This window comes from Salmo salar, chromosome ssa20 (assembly GCF_905237065.1).
Source record: "Salmo salar chromosome ssa20, Ssal_v3.1, whole genome shotgun sequence".
Classification (NCBI taxonomy): Eukaryota; Metazoa; Chordata; class Actinopteri; order Salmoniformes; family Salmonidae; genus Salmo; species Salmo salar.
In genome coordinates this window covers 13,623,984-13,650,546 of record NC_059461.1, presented here as the reverse complement: position 1 = coordinate 13,650,546, position 26,563 = coordinate 13,623,984, and the positions used below count along the sequence as shown (strand labels likewise).

The following is a 26,563-nucleotide window of genomic DNA, read 5'->3' as shown; positions in this document are numbered from 1 at the left end:
TGCAAAAGTTGATAAAAACCTGTTTTTGCTTCATCATTATGGGGTATTGTGTGTAGATTGATGAGGGAAATGTTTTTTATAACACAGCTGTAATATAACAAAATGTGGAAAAAGTCAAGGGGTTCTGAATACTTTCTGAATGTACTGTATATCATCAGTAAGTATATAATCTATTATTTGTTATTTGCAAACTTTGCCATGGAATGAGCAGCAGCAGTACAGACCCATAGGGGCGGCAGGAAGCCTAGTGGTTAGAGCGAAAGGTTGCAAGATCAAATCCCCGAGCTGACAAGGTAAAAATTAGTTGTTCTGCCCCTGAACAAGGCAGTTAACCCACTGTTCCTAGGCTGTCACTGAAAATAAGAATTTGTTCTTAACTGACTTGCCTAGTTAAATAAAGGTAGAAAAATATATATTAAAAAAAAACATCACTAGATGGCACATTCCTCACCTCACCCGAAGCGCAATTATTGGCCCAGATGCGCAATTAAAGGGAAATTACACCCAAAATCAAAATGATTGTTTTCTTCCAGACCTAAAATAATATGTGATTTAAGCATTGATCTGGACTCAGAACACGCAATTGCGTTAAATTACAATTGCTAATAGAGAAAACACGCAATTGCGTTACTTCTCTATAAGCAATTGTAATTTTGGGAGAGAAAAACAAAACCAATCTAAAACCAGGAAAAATGTAACTGACAAAACACAATTTGAGAAAATAAAAAAAACAAATTTTGGGGGAGAAAAAAAATCACAGATTTTATAGGGCCCCCCTTAGAGTTGTTTATTAACCATTATTTTATCAGTTATATTGACAGAAAACATAGTGCACTACTTTGTCTTGTACACAAAGGATCTGGGGAAGAGTTGCAGGGGTGAGGAGAAAAATATGCCTAATTGAAAGCTAGAAGAAAAATGAGTAGCTTGCAACGTTTCATTTTTTTAAAGTAGCTCTCATGCTAGAAAAGGTTGGAGACCCCTGGCCTATTCATATTTAATATGTTACATAGCCTACAGAAGGCAACAGAGGAAGGCCAGACAGAGTGGAGAATTCCACCAAAGCAAAATGTCCAGTCAGATTTTTTTTTCTCTTTCTCTCTGTCGGATGCCTAAACAATTAAAAATAAAATATATTATTTGAATAGGAGAAGGTCATGCATAAAATTATGAAGCGTAGCCTTCAGTCAAGTTCATAGCTTACGAATGGAGAGAGAGAAGTGAATATAAGCAAAAAAAAACTGTTCCTCATCAGACAGTCATTGCTCCATCATGTGCAGACACAGACACACCACATAAACCTGTTCAGCCCTTCCACCAGAAAGGAATATTAGAAAAGATTTTGCCTGCACAGGCTTTCAACCATGTCTTTCATCATGATTCATCCAATTGCATTCGATTCTGCGCTATAGCCAAACTGTCGTTTTAGCCACACACAATTATTTTTGGGGTGGCTTATAGGGGAAATAGCATCGTATATCACAATGTTTTATGTGTACATAATCACAATAGGAAAAAGGTTGACATCGACCCAACCCTATGCTTAAGTTTGTTTTCTGTAAATGTTGTCTGTAAGTTGGGCTAAGCAATTGGCTCATTAAAATATGAAAATGACAAAATCCTCTCAAGATTAAAAAAAGCATATAACAACGTTGCAAACCATCTGAGCTCTACATAATCAGTCTTCCTAAAGCTGTTGTACATAATCACTGGGAATTTAATTGTTGGCACTGATGACACAGCTGGTTAACAAAACCAAACAAACATATCAAGAAGTATGGAGAAAAAAAAACAAGCATCTATTGAGGAAAATCTGAGAAGGACAACAGATAGCTGGAGACCAAATGTTTTGCCATCTGTCTTTGTCTGATTAATACTGTATGCATAACCATGGGGGCGGACAGATGTTATCAGTGAGATTTTTATCCCATTGGATTCTGATGAAGTGAATTAAGAGTTATCCATTAGGAAATTCCCCCTCTGCCCGAAAGTTACATTTTCCTCAACATTCTCTAGCTACAGTATCTTAAATCTCAACTTGAATGCAAACTATGAGATTTGTGACCTAATCATCTTTTGTAGTTGATACTTTCCTGTATATTTTCCACTTTGGCAATGCTGATGGTGTATCGTTTTCCATATAGGGTCTTTACAGGGACAACCCTAATCTCTCGTGACAGACTTTTCATAAAAATGTTAACATTAGTCAGCAACACTTTCTGAATCTGATAGGGGAAAAGTATCTGGTGAAGAAGAGCACAGGGTCACTGATTATTTTGACACAAGATTGATTTACCCTGGTGCATGTCAAATTTCCCCAAAAATGATGTTTCACTGATTCTTCTGACAAATCAAGGTAGTGCTTGAAGTGGAGGGAGGTGGGAATATTAATCAGAATGTTGTAGTGGTTCTGTAGTGGGAATCTGCTGTTTCCGCTAGTTTAGCAGTCAATACTGATGTAGTTAACAAACCAATATAATTTTTTCCCCTGGCATGTAGCCTATGGTCCGGACACTAAAAAGTCTTAAGTCACAAGCATTTTGGATTTTTGTATATATTTTTTTATGATGCATCAGTGTAGGAAAGTGAGCATTTTCACACAGAGACACACTGAGGTCAGAGAAGTTGGCTAATATACAATTCACCTTGCTTAAGCCAAAAAATAACTTGACAAGGCAAAAAGGCTACCAAGTGAGTTACATCGTCACCTTTCATTAGAGCAATTTCAATATATATATTTACTTCTGCTAAACTAAACATAGGCCGCAGGACGAAGTGGACCTTGAGCTTTCTCAAACAGAACACATCTAAGGTTGGGCTATGGTGGTGAGTGACAAGCAGGAGCCGTGGGCTGAACATTTCCCTTAAATGAAATGTTTTACTCATTCTTGCATATATCCTGTCTCGAAATATGGTTGTATTTCAAAACCAAGCTGTATCATTTTATGAGACTTGCTTTACCACTAGCTTGGGTATAGCCTACCATTTGTGCACACATCGCAACTGTGCAAACGTTTGTACTGTGTAGGGTGCAAACTGAGAATAAAGTGGCTCGAATATCTGTATTTGTCTCATGCACTTGGTCTGAGCTTCCAGAACCTCTATTTGCGGAACTGGTAATACTTTCATCGATTGTGTTTACATTAACATAGAGACTGCAGGAAAGGGTCAGCGCTGCAGTCTTGGGCCAAGTGCACAGAGAGCGTCGATACTCCTGCACCAGAGCCCCGGCCCTTCTCTGGGCACCCTCTGTAGGCGTGGGGGAGACAGAGCTAATCCCCCTCTAACTCTGCTTCACCCCAGGGCTGTGGCCTGGGAGTGTGGGAAAACACAACAAGACTGGAGAGAGGGGGAGGTGGGGAAAAGAGAGAGAGAAAGACACCTCCCTCCCTTCATCAACCACTGTGCATCTCTCGCTCTTTTACACACATCATCTTACTTTATGGACCAAAAGACACATACAGTCCTGAATTAAAATGCAACATGAGCACTCACTCGTGGCTTTAAAGTGGCAATCTGCAGATGAAACAATAACATAGCGTTCTCCCTGCCATTGATTCTTTAAAAAGCTGAGGGATGGGGCTGGAGAAATGTAACCACTCAAATTCATAGACAGAACGGTGGATGCAAGGATTGACCATTAGGGATGTAATAATTCACAGATAAACATTTTTTATTTTATTTTTTATTTTTTTAAATCGGGGACCGACGTCTAAGATAGAAGTGCATCGGTACACAGACCCCAAACCGATCCAAATGTAGCGTGCATTGGTCTGAAAATCGATTTAAATGTTACGAATCAACAGTTCACTAACATATTACATTTTTCTAGCTTCCGAAAAGACCTAATCTTTTGTGACAATCGATGAGTCCTCTCCTTCAGCGTCGATCTGCATGTAACGGTGTCAACAGTCATTGATCTTCAAGTCATTTTGCGTGCCGAAAAACCCCAGGCAATCTTAGTAGCCTAGTCAAACCACGCGCTGTGCCCAGCTTTGCGCGCTGACTAACACGATGTAGGTGGCCCGTTCTTGATCTTGCACATCTGCAAGGCACCTTCAGCATTCAAATACTAAAATGGCTTGCGTGATATTAGGCTTCATTAATTGAGTGACATCCTATGTCATTTGCTGTCTTTGCACTGTTGAGAGACAACCTCTCATCTGGCTTATACCTAGATTTGATTTTGATTGTTCAGGTTCACCATCAGCAATAGTTTTGGTAGTTTTGCTTTTAACAATCAGTGTATATGGTCATTTTTAGATATGGGTCTTTCTATAAACTAGGGTACCAGTGAGGATTTCCTACACTGGACAACTTGCTACATCTGTTGATAAATCATTGATAATAAATCAGCCAATTTGTATCATGTAATCGCATTAAGGTATAACGGGGGAACATAGTTATATTCAACAAAATTCTAAAATGTATTTAAAACCTGTTTAACCCTTCGTTGGGGTCTTAATGGATTTGTCCAAAATCGTGACATTAAACATTACTTTTTCCATTTATGGCAGTGTAAGTTGTCATATATTAAGAATGAATCAGTTAAATAAGACATTGACCTTGAATCCTGTAAGAATCCTGTCTCTAGCTGTCGGACAGTGTTTTGGATAGAGATTAGGGCTGTCCCCGACTAAAGAAATCTTTGTCGACCGAAAGTAAGCTTTTCCTTTGACTAATCCATTGGTCGAAATGTTTAAATGTGCATTTTTCCCTATATAGATGCACCCTATGTGTTTTAATAAAATCAACTACAGTACATACATACATACATACATACATACATACAGAACTTGTCTGATGTTTTGTGCACGCTCTTTGATTAAATAATTAAACCACACAAATGACTCAAGTTGGAGCCAGAGATAATGAATCATTTTTTTTTTTTTTAACTGTTTCTGACCCTCCTCTGTCCGCTGCTACTGGCCTTAGCAGATTCTGCGGTTACGCTACCGAAGTTGCTGGTAATAGGCTACACCAAGAGTCGGCAACCTTTTCCATTTGGAGTGCTAATTTATCTTACCATTTCTACTGATCTGCGTACCAGTTATGATTTTCATATGCGCATTTTTGTGAAACAGTTTCATTTAAATTTATAATAATCTTTGTATCTCAAAATCATTGTCATGTGGTTCTAAATTCTAAATGATACAAATCGAAAAGTAATTTATATTGCCAACTATGTAAAAATTATTCTACATAAATCCAACACATAAAAACATTACAGCCTGCAGGTAGAAAACATCCTGATAAAAATAAATATCCTATAAATCACATTGGCTACGCATGGCCTGCCCGCAACGAACTTGAAACATTGTATCAACTATGCCAGCTCGAAGCTCACACTAGCAAAAGATTTCCTCCTGACGTGACGCTTGGCATTCAGGCCAAAGAGTTCAATCTTGGTTTCATTAGACCAGAGAATCTTGAAGGCGTAGGTGCCTTTTGGTCAACTCCAAGTGGCCTGTCATGCGCCTTTTATTGAGGAGTGGCTTCCGTCTGACCAATCTACCATAAAGGCCTGATTGGTGGAGTGCTGCAGAGATGGTTGTCCTTCTGGAAGGTTCTCCCATCTTCACAGAGGAACACTGAAGCTCCGTCAGAGTGACTATCGGGTTCTTGATCAACTCCCTCAACAAGGCCCTTTTCTTACAGGATTCAAGGTCAATTCTTATTTAACTGATTAATGCTTAATATATGATAATGTCAGCGCGAAGCTCGCGCCAGCAAACTTGCAACATTGTAAAAAATATTCTGGGCCCTTAGAGTTTCCTGCGGCAGTGAGTTTGAGCAAGGGATAAGACGTAATCAGGTATTTTATGACGTTTCCACTGGATCAGAGCATTACATTTTTCCCTTTCATGCAGAGTGGCTATCGAAAGGGAGAGGGCTGGAAATATTTTTCAACTACAACTATTGCCAATCTCAATGGATTCTAAAAACAGACTTTGTTTACTTTTTGATTGAGATGTAGAAAACATTACTTTGAAAAGCTCCACAGCTCATTAGTGGTGGTGAGTTAAGACAATCAGAAATACTACATCGGACATCCCCAAATGGGCACATTTATAGGTCTACAATCGCACGCAGGCCAGGTAGCCTAGCAGGCCAGGTAGCCTAGCAGGCCAGGTAGCCTAGCAGGCCAGGTAGCCTAGGCCAACTTCTATATATGTAAGCAGGTGCACATCCTTACTTAACATTGACAGGAGCACTCCAAACAAAATACAATTAATTAATTGACAAAACTCATTAATGGAATGAAATAAACCAAAACTTGTTTTTCTCACAAGTGTAGCATAGGTTGTGAGCACTGCAAACAACATGTCCAATCCGACAATGAGAATGGTAAACGACTGCAATACTAATATATTGAATGCATTAACAGAAATTACCGTAACCAAACAAACATTGTAGATTAGAAATTACGGGAATTAACGATAAATGTACTACTGGTGATACATGTAATGGGGAATTGATAGACACTAACAGTCAAAGGGCAAACAATTCACCCAATGAAGTTATGAAACAATAAATGTGCACGAAATGGTGGGAGACAGCGCATTCTGGAGAGAGAACCTTCAGCATCTTTGGCACACGCCCCTTCTTCTTGAACCGTGGCATCCCCACGGCCTCTTCAATGGATTAGTCCACCGAGATAGGTGCAAATCAGACGTGCCATGAAAAAAATATATATATTAACGCCTGCTAAGATTAATTCATGGATTTATTATGCGTGTCTGTGTCAGCCACAAAGGCAACAGAAAAATCGCCATGCATGCATAGAATTTATTGAGTCAGAAAAGTCCACATTATTCTCACATATTTTAGAATGCAATATCAATTTGAATATCAATGCATCGGAAAAGTAATTTTTTTTTGTATTATTCTTGAAGTGGTAATGGCATACTTTTTGCATGCTTTTATTGGGTGGGTGGGGGGGGGGGGGGTCTATATTAGGCCCTAAATGTACAATTATATAACATTGGAGGTCCTTAAAAATTACAATGAAGTGCTTGAAAACGTCCCAGAAAGTTCGTGGGCAGAACTGATAAAGCATGTGCGAGCAAGGAGGCCTACAAACCTGACTCGGTTACACCAGCTCTGTCAGGAGGAATGGGCCAAAATTCACCAACTTATTGTGGGAAGCTAGTGGAAGGCTACCCAAAACATTTGACCCAAGTTAAACAATTTAAAGGCAATGCTATCAAATTGAGTGTATGTAAACTTCTGACCCACTGGGAATGTGATGGAAGAAATAAAAACTGAAATGAATCATTCTCTCTGCTATTATTCTGACATTTCACATTCTTAAAATAAAGTGGTGATCCTAACTGACCCAAGACAGGGAATTTTTACTCTGATTAAATGAGTTTAAATGTATTTGGCTAAGGTGTATCTAAACTTCCGACTTCCTTTTTCCTCCAAACATAACGATGGTCATTATGGCCAAACAGTTCTATTTTTGTTTCATCAGACCAGAGGACATTTCTCAAAAAAGTACGATCTTTGTCCCCATGTGCAGTTGCAAACCATAGTCTGGCTTTTTTATGGCAGTTTGGAGCAGTGGCTTCTTCCTTGCTGAGCGGCCTTTCAGGTTATGTCGATATAGGACTCGTTTTACTGTGGATATAGATACTTTTGTACCTGTTTCCTCCAGCATCTTCACAAGGTCCTTTGCTGTTGTTCTGGGATTGATTTGCACTTTTCACACCAAAGAACGTTCATCTCTAGGAGACAGAACGCGTCTCCTTCCTGAGCGGTATGACGGCTGCGTGGTCCCATGGTGTTTATACTTGAGTACTATTATTTGTACAGATGTACGTGGTACCTTCAGGCGTTCGAAAATTGCTCTCAAGGATGAACCAGACTTGTGGAGGTCTTGACTGATTTCTTTTGATTTTCCCATGCAAAGAGGCACTGAGTTCGAAGGTAGTCCTTGAAATACATCCACAGATACACCTCCAATTGACTCAAATTATGTAAATTAGCCTATCAGAAGCTTCTAAAGCCATGACATCATTTTCTGGAATTTTCCAAGCTGTTTAAAAGGCACAGTCAACTTAGTGTATGTAAACTTCTGACCCACTGGATTTTGATACAGTTAAGTGAAATAATCTGTCTAAACAATTGTTGGAAAAATTACTTGTGTCATGCACACAGTAGATGTTCTAACCGACTTGCTAAAACTAGTTTAACAAGATATTCATGGAGTGGATGAAAAACAAGTTTTATTAATGACTCCAACCTAAGTGTACGTAAACTTCCGACATCAACTATATAATATATATATATACTGCTCAAAAAAAATAAAGGGAACACTTAAACAACACAATGTAACTCCAAGTCAATCACACTTCTGTGAAATCAAACTGTCCACTTAGGAAGCAACACTGATTGACAATAAATTTCACATGCTGTTGTGCAAATGGAATAGACAACAGGTGGAAATTATAGGCAATTAGCAAGACACCCCCAATAAAGGAGTGGTTCTGCAGGTGGCAACCACAGACCACTTCTCAGTTCCTATGCTTCCTGGCTGATGTTTTGGTCACTTTTGAATGCTGGCGGTGCTTTCACTCTAGTGGTAGCATGAGACGGACTCTACAACCCACACAACTGGCTCAGGTAGTGCAGCTCATCCAGGATGGCACATCAATGCGAGCTGTGGCAAGAAGGTTTGCTGTGTCTGTCAGCGTAGTGTCCAGAGCATGGAGGCGCTACCAGGACACAGGCCAGTACATCAGGAGACATGGAGGAGGCCGTAGGAGGGCAACAACCCAGCAGCAGGACCGCTACCTCCGCCTTTGTGCAAGGAGGAGCAGGAGGAGCACTGCCAGAGCCCTGCAAAATGACCTCCAGCATGCCACAAATGTGCATGTGTCTGCTCAAACGATCAGAAACAGACTCCATGAGGGTGGTATGAGGGCCCGATGTCCACAGGTGGGGGTTGTGCTTACAGCCCAACACCGTGCAGGACGTTTGGCATTTGCCAGAGAACACCAAGATTGGCAAATTCGCCACTGGCGCCCTGTGCTCTTCACAGATGAAAGCAGGTTCATACTGAGCACATGTGACAGACGTGACAGTCTGGAGACGCCGTGGAGAACCTTCTGCTGCCTGCAACATCCTCCAGCATGACCGGTTTGGCGGTGGGTCAGTCATGGTGTGGGGTGGCATTTCTTTGGGGGGCCGCACAGCCCTCCATGTGCTCGCCAGATGTAGCCTGACTGCCATTAGGTACCGAGATGAGATCCTCAGACCCCTTGTGAGACCATATGCTGGTGCGGTTGGCCCTGGGTTCCTCCTAATGCAAGACAATGCTAGACCTCATGTGGCTGGAGTGTGTCAGCAGTTCCTGCAAGAGGAAGGCATTGATGCTATGGACTGGCCCCCCGTTCCCCAGACCTGAATCCAATTGAGCACATCTGGGACATCATGTCTCGCTCCATCCACCAACGCCACGTTGCACCACAGACTGTCCAGGAGTTGGCGGATGCTTTAGTCCAGGTTTGGGAGGAGATCCCTCAGGAGACCATCCTCCACCTCATCAGGAGCATGCCCAGGCGTTGTAGGGAGGTCATACAGGCACGTGGAGGCCACAGACACTACTGAGCCTCATTTTGACTTGTTTTAAGGACATTACATCAAAGTTGGATCAGCCTGTAGTGTGGTTTTCCACTTTAATTTTGAGTGTGACTCCAAATCCAGACCTCCATGGGTTGATAAATTGGATTTCCATTGATTATTTTTGTGTGATTTTGTTGTCAGCACATTGAACTATGTAAAGAAAAAAGTATTTAATAAGATTATTTCATTCATTCAGATCTAGGATGTGTTATTTTAGTGTTCCCTTTATTTTTTGGAGCAGTGTATATATATATAGCCCTCACCCTCCGATCCAACAGGTGCCAGATGTGCTCAATGGGATTGAGATCCAGGCTCTTCGCTGGCCATGGCAGAACACTGACATTCCTGTCTTGCAGGAAATCACGCACAGAACGAGCAGTATGGCTGGCGGCATTGTCATGCTGGAGGGTCATGTCAGCATGAGCCTGCAGGAAGGGTACCACAGGAGGGAGGAGGATGTCTTCCCTGTAACGCACAGTGTTGAGATTGCCTGCAATGACAACAAGCTCAGTCCGATGATGCTGTGACACACTGCCCCAGACCATGACGGACCCTCCAAATCAACCCCGCTCCAGAGTACAGGCCTCGGTGTAATGCTCATTCCTTTGAAGATGAATCCGACCATAAACCGTGGTAAGACAAAACCGCGACTCGTCAGTGAAGAGCACTTCATGCCAGTCCTGTCTGGTCCAGCGATGGTGGGTTTGTGCCTATAGGCAACGTTGTTGCTGGTGATGTCTGGTGAGGACCTGCCTTACAACAGGCCTACAAGCCCTCAGTCCAGCCTCTCTCAGCCAATTGCGGACAGTCTGAGCACTGATGGAGGGATTGTGCGTTCCTGGTGTAACTCGGGCAGTTGTTGTTGCCATCCTGTACCTGTCCCACAGGTGTGATGTTCGGATGTACCGATCCTGTGCAGGTGTTGTTACACATGGTCTGCCACCGCGAGGACGATCAGCTGTCCGTCCTGTCTCCCTGTAGCGTTGTCTTAGGCGTCTCACAGTACGGACATTGCAATTTATTGCCCTGGCCACATCTGCAGTCCTTATGCCTCCTTCCAGCAGTCAGTAGAAAGGCCTCTTTAGTGTCCAAAGTTTTCAGAACTGTGACCTTAATTGCCTACCGTCTGTAAGCTGTTAGTGTCTTAATGAACATGCACTTGTGGAACGGTGGTTAATTATGGTTCATTGAACAAGCATGGGAAACAGTGTTTAAACCCTTTACAATGAAGATCTGTGAAGTTATTTAGATTTTTACTAATTATCTTTGAAAGACAGGGTCGTTTCTTTTTTTGCTGAGTTTATAAGTCAAAAAATGTACACAGCAAATGCTGATTGCCCCTTTAAAGCTGCTATATGTAACATTTTGGGCGATCTGGCCAAATTCATATAGAATGTCACTCTGAAAACAAGTCTAAGAAGCGGTAGATCTGTTCTATGTGTGCCATTTCTATGCTTCCTGTTCTTAAGTTTCGTTTTTGCTGTTTTGTACACCAGCTTCAGAGAGCTGAACATACAATATTTTGGGTTATTGAAAATATATTTTACAGTGGTTTAGATGGTACAATGTATATTTTGTTTTGTCACAAACTGAAATTAGGCCTATTATTAGAATTTTACCACACAGGAAATGGCAGAGCTATTTCTGCATATTGCACCTTTAACAAAGCAAAAAACAAACCATTTCAGTAGCCTAAACGCAGACCCAGAGGCATGACACAATCTAGAAGGAGTATTCAGAAAGTCAAATCCAAAGGAAAACACTAATAACTGACTGCATCTACATCCAAAAAGAAGTTCAACAACATTCGGAGTTCCACATGCACTGGTAACGACAGGAAAGTACTGGTGAAATGAGACAAACTCCCATAAGAAGTGAAACTTCAGAGTGGATTTGGGTGGGTGCCCTGCCCTCTTCCCATGACTGTGAGGGATCAATTTGGCGAGCAAGTCGGATATAGACAGGGTAAAAGACAGCAGAGGTATACAGCCTTAGCCGACTGATCAATAGCCGGAAAACTGGTATTGATCCACTGCTTTTATCCTCCCTTTGGCAAAGAAAGCAACACACTGAAAGGGAGACAGTATTGTGCCTTTTTGATTCATTTAGCAGACATTAACATCTAATCAAGATCGGGTTGTCACGGAACTAAAGAGGCAACAGTTCATTGAATGTGAGTTCAAAGGCTGTTTAACAACCAATAGGACTAGCTAGCAACAATTCTTCAGTATTTTCACAGATGAACACAACGTTTCTTGATAATATTAACAATGAGACTTTCTGGAATGGCATAGGCTACATTAAGCAAAACTTCATATTAGTGATCGCTCACTGCAGCACTGTAATTGCACTCATAGCCATATGCACTAAAATGTCTCAAATGAAAAATTCTTCATAGACACTGCATTAGAAATTTCTAAAATGGATTAAAAAAAAAAAAAAATCCCCTCAATCTACACGCACAATACCCCATAATGAAAAAGTAAATTTGTTGACCCCTACCCAGGTCAACTGCCCTGCACCCCCACAGCAACTCGCCCAAGCATCCCCATTACACCGTCACCCAAATCCAGATAGCTGATGTTCTGAAAGAGCTGCCAAATCTGGACACCTACAAATCAGCTGGGCTAGACAATCTGGACCCTCTCTTTCTAAAATTATCTGCCGAAATTGTGGCAACCCCTATTACTAGCCTGTTCAACCTCTTTCGTATCGTCTGAGATCCCCAAAGATTGGACAGCTGACGCGGTCATCCCCCTCTTCAAAGGGGGAGACACTCTAGACCCAAACTGCTACAAACCTAAATCTATCCAACCCTGCCTTTCTAAGGTCTTCAAAAGCCAAGTAAACAAACAGATCACCGACCATTTCGAATCTCACCGTACCATCTCCCCTATGCAATCTGGTTTCCGAGCTGGTCATAGGTGCACCTCAGCCACGCTCAAGGTCCTAAACAATATCAAAACCGCCATCAATTAGAGACAATACTGTGCAGCCGTATTCATCGACCTAGCCAAGGCTTTCGACTCTGTCAATCACTACATTCTAAATCGGCAGACTCAACAGCCTTGGTTTCTCAAATGACTGCTTTGCCTGGTTCACCAACTACTTCTCTGATAGAGTTCAGTGTATCAAATCGGAGGGCCTGTTGTCCGGACCTCTGGCAGTCTCGATGGGGGTGCCACAGGGTTCAATTCTCAGGCCGACTCTCTTCTCTGTATACATCAATGGATGTCCCTCTTGCTGCTTGTGATTTTCCGATCCACCTCTTAGCAGACGACACCATTCTGTATACTTCTGGCCCTTTTTTGTACACTGTGCTAACTAACCTCCAGACAAGCTTCAATGCCATACAACTCTCCTTCCGTGGCCTCCAACTGCTCTTAAATGTAAGTAAAACTAAATGCATGCTCTTCAACCGATCGCTGCACGTACCTGCCCGCCCATCCAGCATCACTACTCTGGACGGTTCTGACTTAGAATATGTGAACAACTACAAATACCTAGGTGTCTGGTTAGACTGTAAACTCCCCTTCCAGACCCACATTAAGCATCTCCAATCCAAAATGAAATCTAGAATCGGCTTTCTATTTCGCAACAAAGCATCTTTCACTCATGCTGCCAAACATACCCTCGTAAAACGGACTATCCTACCGATCCTCGACTTCGGCGATGTCATTTACAAAACAGCCTCCAACACTCTACTTAAAACCTGTTGGGGATAAGGGGCAGTATTTGCACGGCTGGATAAAAAAACGTACCCGATTTAATCTGGTTACTACTCCTGCCCAGTAACTAGAATATGCATATAATTAGTAGATTTGGATAGAAAACACTCTAAAGTTTCTAAAACTGTTTGAATGGTGTCTGTGAGTATAGCAGAACTCATATGGCAGGCCAAAACCTGAGAAGATTCCATGCAGGAAGTGGAAATCTGATTTGTGGAATCACCTTCAACACTTTGCCTATGAAACACACCGTGAGTTAGGATTCATTTAGCACTTCCTAAGGCTTCCACTTGATGTCAACAGTCTTTACAAAGTGGTTTGAGTCTATGGTAGAAACTGACCGAAAGAGAGGCTTGGAAAGTTGGTCATAGAGGGAGGGCCATTACTACTATGACGCGGGCGCCCATGGGTACCCTCTCATTCCGAAACGTTTAGTAAGACAATGCAATCGTCCGCCTTGAATATTATTGAAGCTCTGGTTGAAAAAGGCCCTAAAGATTTATGTTATACAACGTTTGAACGAACGTAAATATATATTTTTTGCACATTCGTGACGACAAGTCCCGCGCGCTTCAGTACATTATGAGTAGCCTTCGGAACGCGCTAACAAGGAGCTATTGGGACATAAATTAACTTTTTTGAACAAAACTACATTTGTTGTGGACCTGGGATTCCTGGAAGTGCCTTCTGATGAAGATAATCAAAGGTAAGGGAATATTTACAATAGTATATTTGATTTTAGATGGTTCCAAGATGGCGCTAACATGTATCGCCTAGCCTATTTTTCTGAGCATACCACCTCGTTTATTGCAAAGTGTGATTTCCCAGTAAAGTTATTTTTAAATCTGGCAATGCGGTTGCATTCACGAGATGTTAATCTATAATTCTTTGAATGACAATTCTTTGGCAGGGTACTCTCCTAACATAATCTAATGTTTTGCTTTTGCTGTAAAGCCTTTTTGAAATCAGACAACGTGGTTCGATTCAGGAGAGGTCTTTCTATAAAATGGTGTAAAATAGTCATATTTTTGAGAAATTGAAGTTATAGCATTTATGAGGTATTTGTATTTTGCGCGACGCGATTCCACTGGCTGTCGACTAGGGTGGGACACAAGCGTCCCAGGTTCCCAGACAGGTTAACAAATTGGATGCAATCTATCACAGTGCCATCCGTTTTGTCACCAAAGCCCCATATACTACCCACCAATGTGACCTGTACGCTCTCGTTGGCTGGCCCTCGCTTCATACTCGTCGCCAAACCCACAAGCTCCAGGTCATCTATAAGTCTCTGCTAGGTAAAGCCGCGCCTTATCTCAGTTCACTGGTCACAATAGCAGCACCGACCTGCAGCACGAGCTCCAGCAGGTATATTTCACTGGTGAACCCCAAAGCCAATTCCTCTTTGGCCGCCTTTCCTTCCAGTTCTCTGCTGCCAATGACTGGAACGAACTGCAAAAATCACTGAAGCTGAATACTAATTTCTCCCTCACTAACTTCAAGCACCAGCTGTCAGAGCAGCTCACAGATCATTGCACCTGTACATAGCCCACCTGTAAATAGCCCATCCAACTACCTCATCCCCATACCGTATTTATTCATTTTGCTCCTTGGCACCGCAGTATCTCAACTTGCACATTCATCTTCTGCACATCTATCACTCCAGTGTTTAATTGCTATATCGTAATTACCTCACCACTATGGCCTATTTATTGCCTTACCTCCCTTATCTTACCTCATTTGCACACACTGTATATAGACTTCTACTGTATTATTGACTGTATGTTTCTTTATTCCATGTGTAACTCTGTGTTGTTATATGTGTCGAACTGCTTTGCTTGATCTTGCCCAGGTCGCAGTTCTAAATGAGAACTTCTTCTCAACTAGCCTACCTGGTTAAATAAAGGTGAAATAAAAAAAAATCTGAAATGTAAAAAAAATTACAGATATTTATACTTTTTTGGTAAAAAAAAAAATATAATAACATTTACATAAGTATTCAGACCCTTTACTCAGTACTTTGTTGAAGCACCTTTGGCAGTGATTACAGCCTTGAGTCTTCTTCGGTATGACGCTACAAGCTTGGCACACCTGTATTTGGGGAGTTTCTCCCATTCTTGAGATAATCTCAAGCACTGTAAGGTTGGATGGGGAGCGTTCCTGCACAGCTATATTCAGGTCTCTCTAGAGATGTTCGATCGGTTCAAGTCCGGGTTGTGGCTGGGCCACTCAAGGACATTCAGAGACTTGTCCCGAAGCCACTCCTGTGTTGTCTTAGCTGTGTGCTTAGGGTCGTTGACCTGTTGGAAGGTGAACCTTCACCCCACTCTGAGGTCCTGAGTGCTCTGGAGCATTGCTCTCTACTTTGCTCTGTTCATCTTTCCCTTTATCCTGACTAACCTCCCAGTCCCTGCCGCTGAAAAACATCTCCACAGCATGATGCTGCAACCACGCTTCACCGTTGGATGGTGCCAGGTTTCCTCCAGAAGTGACGCTTGGCATTCAGGCCAAAGTTCAATCTTGGTTTTATCAGACCAGAGAATCCTGTTTCTCATGATATGAGAGTCCTTTAGGTGCCTTTTGGCAAACTCCAAGAGAGCTGTCATGTGCCTTTTACTGAGAAGTGGCTTCCGTCTGGCCACTCTACCATAAAGGCCTGATTGGTGGAGTGCTGCAGAGATGGTTGTCCTTCTGGAAGGTTCTCCCATCTCCACAGAATAACTCTGGAGCTCTGTCAGAGTGACCAACGGGTTCTTGGTCACCTCCCTGACCAAGGCCCTTCTACCCAGATTGCACAGCTTGGCAGGGCGGCCCGGTCTAAGAAGTCTTGGTGGTTCTAAACTTCTTCCATTTAAGAAAGATGGAGGTCACTGTTCTTGGTGACCATCAATGCTGCAGAAATGTTTTGGTACCCTTCCCCAGATCTGTTCCTCGACACAATCCTGTCTCAGTGCTCTACGGACAATTCCTTCAACCTCAGGGCTTGGTTTGTTCTCTGACATGAACTGTCAACTGTGGGACCTTATATAGACAAGTGTGTGCATTTCTAAATCATGTCCAATCAATTGAATTTACAACAGGAGGACTCAAATGAAGTTGTAGAAACAACATTTCGAGTCTCATCGCTGGGTCTGAATACTTATGTAGGTATTTCAGTTTGTATTTTTATATAAATAAGTATTGTGTGCAGATTAAATAAATAAAAAATCTATCCATTTTAGATTAAGGCTGTAACGTAACAAAATGTGGAAAAAGTGAAGGGGTCTGAATACATTCCGAATGCACTGTATGTGATTAAATCAATATTACTTTTGTATTTATTATTCATCTTCCTCAATGAAAACAAAAGGAATCACAGTAGCCTATCTATATAAGAGCAATCTCTATAAAAGCAGTAGGAGAATGTCTTGTGTGCAAGGGCAATAATGTTCACTTCGTCCTTTGAAAGACCCCTTCTGAAACCTAAGTGATCAAAGGAAGACAAGGTACCCCATGAAGACATTGAAAATGGGGACAAGATAGTAAAAGCATACATGTGAACCTTGAATAATTTTTATGAGAACCACTTCTAGGGTTGGGCGATGTCAACCTTCGTGCTATCGTGATTATGTACCCATAAAACATTTACGTGATAATGCCCGAGAAGCCGGTGTTTGGAGGATATATTGGCACTGGTGTTGTTAGGCTTGAGACGAAGTCGAGTGCCGGCAAACCGTACCAATATATCCTCCAAACACCAGCTTTGAGGGCATTATCACTTTTATACGATGGGTTACCAACATATTCAAATAATGAATGACATATTTTCATTAAAACACGTTATTTTGATTAATTTATTCATACTATTTCATCCTTCCACAAGATATAGTCCCGGCAAAAATCTAGGGTTGCTACCCAAGCCGGCTGGTGGTTCATTCTATCGGATCGGTTCGGTTGCTAGAGACACGACCCAGTTGTTAAGTCTTTGTTCTGTATCTATGGATGCGACCCAGTTGTTCGTTCTAAATGTTCCATTGGCCATACTGGCTAGCATCTTTCTTATCCCTTATTTGCTAGCTAGCCAACTACGGCTAACTTATAGTCACGTCAAAAAGTGCAGCCAGACTAACAGCAAAGTAGCCGCATTTGCATTTGTTTAAGTTGTTTTCTAGTAACATTTATTTGGATACATCCATAACAGAGCTAATGAGGCGTGATTTCGCCTGGCATAGAAAATGGGCTCACTCGTCAGGACACTGTTATTCAGAGGAACTAGTCAACAACACAGCTAACACAATCATTTCAACCTGAAGCTGGAAAGACTGCAAACTAGCTGCACTTTGTTTAGTTTTACCTTTTTTCAATTGACATTTCTTTGTATAAATCTATAAAAATGCCAGCTGATTCAAGATTTCGACTGGCTGAGAAACGCTGCCTGCCTGCCTGTCTCGTCCCGACACATTCATTAGTATGAGACAGCTGGAGATCGAATATTGAAACAATGTTGCAAATGTCTGTGAGACAGACAGCAATGTTTAAACAAATCTCTGTTGTTGAAAACTAAACATTAGTCTAAAAGAAATCTGAGATAATGTCTCGTTACTTTTTAGTGGAGATCAAGTTTATAAATTGCTTGGCTGGGCTGATGAGACAGTGGATTTCTCAGTCGGATGGAACAGAGCAAATAGGCATTTTAGCCGATGGTAACTTGTGGAATATACACAGTCTGGAATATGGTTTTAACCAAATCAACATTCAGGATTAGACCCACTCGTTGTTTAATGTGATATACGAGGGGGGTTGGCCCACATCTGACTTCATCACTCTTTTGTCACAGAGAATTTTGCTGCTACATCACGAAATTCAAATGAGCCTCCATGCGGGGGCAGTCGAGTCATTAGGACAGGGGTTCCTCCTATCATAATCATTTTCGCTCTCGCTCACTCAAAATGCTAGGTCTAGGTTCTATTACTGCAATTTTCAACTGTACACAAATGTACAATGCCTTCATAAAGTATTCACACCCCTTTACTTATTCCACATTTTGTTGTGTTGCAGCCTGAATTTCAAATTGATAAAATGTGGATTGTTTTGTCACTGGCCTACACACAATACTCCATAATGTCAAAGTGTAAATATGTTTAGGCATTTTTACAAATTAATTAAAAAGAAAAGCTGAAATGTCTCCCCCTTTCAACTCCTTTGTTATAGCAAGCCTAAATAAGTTCAGGAGTAAAAAATGTGCTTAACAAGTCACATAATAAATTGCATGGACTCACTCTGTGTGCTATAATAGTGTTTAACATGATTTTTGAATGACTACTTCATCTCTGTACCCTACACATACAGATAATTGTAAGGTCCACAGTTGAGCAGTGAATTTCAAACACAGATTCAACCACAAAGACCAGGGAAGTTTTTCCAATGCCTCACAATTGGTAGATGGGTAAAAAAAAAAGCAGACATTGAATATCACTTTGAGCATGGTGAAGTTATTATTTACACTTTGGGTGGTGTATCAATACACCTAGTCAGTAGAAAGATACAGCCGTCTTTCCTAACTCAGTTGCCGGAAAAGGAAACCGCTCAGAGATTTCACTATGAGGCCAATAGTGACTTTAAAAAAGTTTGAATTTAATGGCTGCGATAGGAGACTGAGGATGGATCAACAACATCATAGTTACACCGCAATACTAACTTAATTGACAGAGTGAAAATAAAAAAGCCTGTACAGAACAAAAATATTCCAAAACATACATCCTGTTTGCAACAAGGCACTAAAGTAATACTGCAAAAAATGTGGCAAAGCAATACATGTTTTGTGCTGAATACAAAGTATTGGATTTGCCCCAAGCATAACACATTACTGAGTACCACTCTCTATATTTTCAAGCATAGAGGTGGCTGCATCATGTTATGGGTATGCATGTGATTGTTAAGGACTGGGGAGTTTCAGGATAAAAAAAATTACAGAATTGAGCTAAGCACAGGTAAAATCCTAGAGGAAAACCTGGCTCAGTATGCTTTCCACCAGACACTGGGAGATTAATTCACCTTTCAGCAGGACAATAACCTAAAACACAAGGCCAAATATACACTGGAGTTGCTCACCAAGAAGACCGTGAATGTTCCTGAGAGGCCGAGTTACAGTTTTGACTGAAATATGCTTGAAAATATATGGTAAGACCTGAAAATGGTTGTCTAGCAATGATCAACAACCAATTTGACAGAGCCTGAATATTTTTTTTAAGAACAATGGGCAAATGTTGCACAATCCAGGTGTGGAAAGCTCTGAGACTTAACCAGAAAATACCTACAGCTGTAATCGCTGCCAAAGGTGATTCTAACATGTATTGACTCCGGGGGTTGAATACTTATCAAGATAGTTTTATTTTTAGATTTCTTTGACAAATAATTTTTATAATAAAAAAATGTGTGTAGATCGTTGATAGAAAAAATTAAACCCACTTCGTAACAAAATATGTAAAAAGTCATGGGGTGTGAATACTTTGAAGGCACTGTAATTATGGTTTTTGGTGGATTGAAAGCCTGTATTGTGTCACTTTATTATTTAAGCTCATAAAGCTGTCAAGATGTTTATGCATTTGAGCCTAAGATGATTTTGTTGAGCTGAGACACTTTTTTTATGTGTAAATTGTCCGATTACTCTTTTTACTTCTTGTAAAAATTTTAATAAATGCAATTAACTTGTGGGCCTAATGTAGACTCAGGCTGGTCACTAGTTCGCCCAGCAGTCATGATGCTCGGTGCTGGAGCGCGCTGCTTAGACCACTGCGCTCCGGCAGTTCACAATGCTCTAGCAAGCACTAAAAATAATGATGATGATTCATAGGTGTGCCGTTTTTAATTAATTTGTTTTAAGCCTTCCCCAAACCATAGCCCTTATGAATTCAGAATTAATTCCTAAACTTTGAGTTTTTTTCTGTTTTAACCCTGTAACCACATGGAATTAATAGTGCTGAGGGAAAAAAAAAATCTATAGTTACATATCGGGACATTATTTTTGATGATATATCGTATCGTTTTGAGATTATCACAATATAATTTTTGCACTAGTTGGCTGTATCTGTACCAAAACTTTTATTTTTCCTTCATAGCTTGTTCTCTCTTCTTTTTAAATAGGGAGTCCATTTATTTTCAGCAATTTTATTTCCTTGACTGATCAAAACTCGTTTTCTCATGGCTCTCTCGTACCTCTGCAGCAGACATAAGTAAGCAATATTTTTGGAACATCGAATCACAATAAAAATCACAGTATCGAATCGCAATACATATCGTATCGGCACCTAAGTATCGTGACAAGATCGTATCTTAAGGTCCCTGGCAATTCCCAGCCTACTGTTGCCAACCCTTAGTAAACTTTTGGAAAAAATGGTGTTTGACCAGATACAATGCTATTTTATAGTAAAAAAAAAATTCACAACAGAATTTCAGCAAGCTTATAGGGAAGGACATTCAACAAGCACAGCACTTACACAAATGACTGATGATTGGCTGAGAGAAATTGATGAAAAATAACGTGGATAAAGAGTTACCTGTCTAACACATGGAGTGTTCTTTAATGGAAGTCTCTCCAACAAAATCCAGGTAGAATCAGGAATTCCCAAGGGCAGCTGTCTAGGCCCCTTACTTTTTTTCAATCTTTACTGACGACATGCCACTGGCTTTGTGTAAAGCTAGTGTGTCTATGTATGTGGATGACTCAACACTTTACACGTCAGCTACCACAGCAACTGAAATGACTGCAACACTTAACAAAGAGCTGCAGTTAGTTTCAGGATGGGTGGCAAGGAATAAGTTAGTCCTCAATATTTCAAAAACTAAAAGCATTGCATTTGGGAAAAATAATTCAATAAACCTTATACCTCAACAAAATCTGTGGAAATTGAGAACGTTGAGGAGACTAAACTGCTTGGAGTAACCCTGGATTGTAAACTGTCATGGTCAAAACATATTGATACAACAGTAGCTAGGATGCGGAGAAGTCTGTCCATAATAAAGCGCTGCTCTGCATTCTTAACAGCACTATAAACAAGGCAGGTCCTACAGGCCCTAGTTTTGTTGCACCTGGACTACCGTTCAGTCGTTTGGTCAGGTGCCACAAAGAGGGACTTAGGAAAATTGCAATTGGCTCAGAACAGGGCAGCACGGCTGGTCCTTGGATGTACATAGAGAGCTAACATTAATAATATGCATGTCAATCTCTCCTGGCTCAAAGTGGAGGAAAGGTTGACTTCATCACTACTTGTATTTGTGAGAAGTATTGACATGTTGAATGTACCGAGCTCTCTGTTTGAACTACTGACACACAGCTCGGATACCCGTGCATAACCCACAAGACATGCCACCAGAGGTCTCTTCTTAGGCTAATTGAGGCTATTTTGCTGCGCTCAGCTTGCTCCTTGTCTCAACAACTCCAGTCATATGAAACGGCCTTCTCATTTAGGCAACTTAATTCCGTAACTGTAATTTCATTAGAAATCTCCCACTTCACTTGCTACACATGGAGCCTCGGACGGTGGTGCTGCTTTGATTAGAAGTATAATAGTCAAATGTACAGGGTTGCAGGTATAAATACAGGGTCCAGTGAAAATCTTAAGCTCTGAGCTCCAACAATGCAGATCAAAGTGAAATAAAAACAATACATGTAATAAAGAATATAAATAAAACATAAATAAAACATATACACACACTAACACGTTTTACACATGGTGCTCCTGTACCGCGTCTTAGTGATGGAAGCAGGGAGAACAGGCCATGGCTCGGGTGGCTTGGATCCCTGATTATCTTCTTGGCCTTCTTGCGACACCTGGTGTTGTAGGTGTCCTGGACAGCAGTCCGTGTGTACCTAATGGTGCGTTCGGCTGAGCGTGCCACCCTCTAGTGCCTTGCGGTCAGCGGCGGCAGAGTTGCCGTACCAGGCTGCGCTCAATGGTGCTCCTGTAGAACACCGTGAGGGCCCTCTAAGAAAATAGTACTATGACTACGGGCGGGTGAACCGGAGTGGAGAGCTTGAATTTTTTTTTCTCAGCTCCAACTTCAGACAGTTCAGTCAGAAAACACAATATGCCAATTAGAAGCCTATTTTGTGTATTTTAGGGTACTTTTTCATACTAGAATACTTTGACCTCAAATTGCGTGCATGGTACGCTAAATTTGTGCAGGTTGGCAAGTCTGTAAAAGTTTAGGCACAAGCGTGTCAGCTACAGGAGTGGGTGCCATCTGTGTAACAACAGCACAAACCGTCATTCTGTTACCAAACTTTGAATCTGCACTGTTCTTCAAGTAAATGTGTTTTTGTAAAATTTTCTGTGGAAATTGTTAAAAGTAGTCGTTGAGTATAGTGATGGTTTGTTTAACTTAAAATCATTGTTTTTTTGTTTGACATACATTTTTTAAAGTAACAAATCTGAGTCTCCGCATCACTCTGTTATCATGGAATTTCCAATATCCTATATGATGACCTTACAAACAATGGGAGGCGTGGCATCATAGCTTGATACATACAGTATAGGCTAATGTATGTTACCATATACCGTGCATCTGCATTTTATTTCAAATCAATCTTTACCTTACCTGTTATTTAAGACTTCCAGCATATGCTTTAGAAACTGAATCATTTCCATCAGCGCATTGTATTTAGAGAGTTGCGACAATGGGGTAGTCAGAGATGCTGCACTGGGGGCATATTGTTCACGTAACTAATGCAGCCTGTCATTGTAGGTTTTTAGCTGATACACTGGAAGCGTATCCCGGAAGAAACAGAAGCTAAACTTTATCATGTGTTTACCATGAGTCAATTTGGATCAAACAGATAATGTTAACGATGGGAGTGGCTTCACATTGAAATCCAAGGAAATTGTCCACAAGATTCCAATCTTTGACATATGAAACTGCATTGCAGAAAATCCACTATGCCCTAGAATTGAATTCTGCCCTTATAGTATTTTTTCCCTTGTAGCCCAGTAGAAAAGCTTGGCCTACCTTGTTAGACCACTTGTATGCCTGAAGGAGCTGACTGTACAGCGGGGTCTTGTCCTGAACTGGGTCCAGACTCAACAGGCCACTGTTGTGAAGGGGATGACTCTCTGAAGGTCTGCCAACCAGGGTACTGAGGCGTTCCAATTCACTACATAAGTACATAGAATAGCAGCTGTTAGAATAGGCATGTATTTCACTTCAACACAAGGATGGGCAATTTTGATTGGGCTGGGGGCCACAAAAAAATCTGAACTCATTATGGGGGGGCCGCAGTGGATCGCAGGTCTGGGTACCCACATCCATACCCACACATGCAGTCAGAGCCTAGCATTTAGCTACCCCCCATTTTTATTTTTACAGCTAATTTCCTGCTATTCTACACATTTTCCCTTTAGGTGGAGAGAAGTGTTTGCAGTTTATAATATATGTGATTGAGAGTGACTACCCCGTTCGGTATTTCGACCATGATCACTACAAATTTAGATATCCGGCCGTTAGACTTACTAACCAATCTCAGAAATGTGGGCTAATTGAGTGTGTGTGTGGGGTGAGGCTGTCATCCCTGCTTCAAAACATCCGATTTGTTTCTTATTTTGTATTTATCCTTGAACCAGAAAGGTCACATTGCAGATTTCTCTCTTTTACAAGTGAGCCCTGGCCAAGAAAGCAGCATATAGTAAACACAACATAAAACACAACATATTAAACATAACAATGAATGGAAGTTAACAGAGCAAAGCCCATAAGAGAGCTTAAAAGAGCAGGTTTAAAAACACATGCAATTTGTGGTCATCAGGCCTATAATTTGTCATTTAACATTATCAAATCGGATTCAATTAATCTAGTTTCCAAGATGTATTCCAAGACAATGGGGCAGCTGCCCTAAAATGGCCTTATAGACAAACATGTACTATAAGGATGGCAATCCTGCTAACTGATATAAGGTACAGTGATGTTTAAGAGGTCTTGTGTTTGTTACAAATCTAACTACAGCATGGTAGGTGTTTCTAGTGTGTGCAGGTAAAACCATGGGGCATTCATGTAAAGAATATCATCATAGTCCAGCAAAGGCTGCAACATTGTCTTTTCTAGCTTGAAATAAAACCTTACCTAAAGAAAAAGCCCAGATTAAGTTTAAACTTTTTTGTGGGGTTTAAAATACAGAGCTTCATCAAGGTGAAATCCCAAGTACTTGTACGAGGACACCACCTCTATTGGCTTGTTTGAGTGAGTATCTGAGGCAGAGTAGGGGGTTGCTTTGAACAGAAAAAGGTTGTTGGACAACAAACGCTTCCTACAATTTGAGAAATGCCTTAACTAGTGTGGGATCAGTCCTATAGATAGTGTCATCTGCATATACACTGAGTGTACAAAACATTAGGAACATCTGCTCTTTCCATGACATAGGCTGACCAGGTGAAAGCTATGATCCCTTATTGATGTCACTTGTCAAATCCACTTCAAATCAGTGTAGATGAAGTGGAGGAGACAGGTTAAAGAAGGATTTTTATGTCTTCAGAAAATTAAGACATGGACTGTGTATATGTTCCATTCAGAGGGTGAATGAGCAAGACAAAAGTTAAGTGCCTTTGAACGGGGTATGGTCGGTGCCAGGCACACCAGTTTGAGTGTGTCAAGAACTGAAACACTGCTGTGATTTTCACGCCAACAGTTTCCCGTGTGTATCAAGAATGGTCCACCATGCAAAGGGCATCCAGGCAACTTGACACAACTGTGGGAAGCATTGGCGTCAACATATGCCAGCATCCCTGTGGAACGCTTTCGACATTTGTAGATTCCCTACCCTGACGAATTGAGGCTGTTCTGATGGCAAAAGGGGTTGCAACTCAATATTAGGAAGGTGTTCCTAATGCTTGTACACTCAGTGTAGATGTACCTTCTCATTAGCTATTTTTTCACACCAGTCATAAATAATGAACAATAATGGCCCAAGAATAGAACCCTGCGGCACTCAAGTATTTAAAGAAAGCTTGTCAGAAGTCATGCCATCAACCTGTACACACTGTGATCTAACACTAACAAAATCATTAAACCAACAAAAAGCTTTACTTGAAAGGCCTATGTTTGACAAGCTCTGCGTCAATATCTCAGTCTACGGTGTCAAAAGCCTTAGACAAATCAATGAACAAAGCAACACAATGCTGTTTAGAATCAAGTGCTTCCAGTATTAGTGGTCGCCGTAGTAGTGCTGTGTGTTTTTCTAAATCCAGACAAACTTGTTCAGGACATTATTGGTGTATAAAAACTCCTTCAGCTACTCACCAACAAGTCAGGGCTCTGGACTGCAACCATTTAGTCACAATTTGTGACCCTTTGACTTGTCTGTGCGAGTAAAAAAAAATGTAATTGGTCGCATCAGTGCGAGCTGAACATTCATTACATGGTCACCTCACTCAAAAATTTCAAACATCACATTTTTTGCCGGCTAAAACCATGATTTGTTCAATCAGGAAAGTGCATTACCCTCATGATTCCTGTAATGAAAGTGTCTACCCTGACCCTGGGCCTGTTGATGTGATGAGCAAGCCACGCTCTCTCTCTGTCTCCTCAGATGTGCAGTGAGGGATAGAGAAAAAGGCTTCTGATTGTACATTTGCGGGAAATACACACCTTTAGAAGCAACTGATGTTGTTCTCAGCTTTCTGCGGGTAGAACTTGTATTTGTCATCTCTAAATATATTTGATATGGCTTTAAGATACGGAGCGAGCGAAATGTGCAATTGTGTGTCAGCCATTGCGAGTGCATAGGGTAGAAGTCTACAAGTGCAACGTTTTTTTAGGACATGACATTTACTGGTAGATTACGACTAGCATTGGGTATTATATTTTGTGTTAGTGATCTAGCTAATGTGTTCTGAGTTTCACTTCCTCATGTGGTGAAATAGACCAAAAATGTACTAGCATATAATAGTGCACATAAAGATGTAGGCAAATTCATATTTACTAAACAAAATTCAGAAGATTCTGGAGCCCTATTTTAACAGCAAAATATAACAACCTATTGTCAAACCACAATTCACGATAATCACTTGACTTTCTTGCAGTTCAAAATACAGTGCATTCTGAAAGTATTCAGACCCCCTGACTTTTTCCACATTTCTTATGTTATGTGCAGCCCAATTCTAAAAATGATTACATTGTCATTTATAGGGTGTTGAATGTAGATTGATGAGGAGAAAAAAACTTTGCAAAAACAGGTTTTTGTA

At 41.0% G+C, this 26,563-nt stretch overlaps 1 protein-coding gene across 1 annotated transcript in view; it reads right to left on the bottom strand.

Moving 5' to 3' along the window:
• LOC106580125 (mediator of RNA polymerase II transcription subunit 27) overlaps window positions 1-26,563 on the bottom strand; it is a 103,701-nt gene that overhangs the window by 67,764 nt on the left and 9,374 nt on the right. The window contains exon 2 of the mRNA XM_014160826.2: window positions 23,340-23,484. Within this exon, the coding sequence (XP_014016301.1) occupies window positions 23,340-23,484 (145 nt within the window). The remainder of the gene's footprint in view (window positions 1-23,339; window positions 23,485-26,563) is intronic.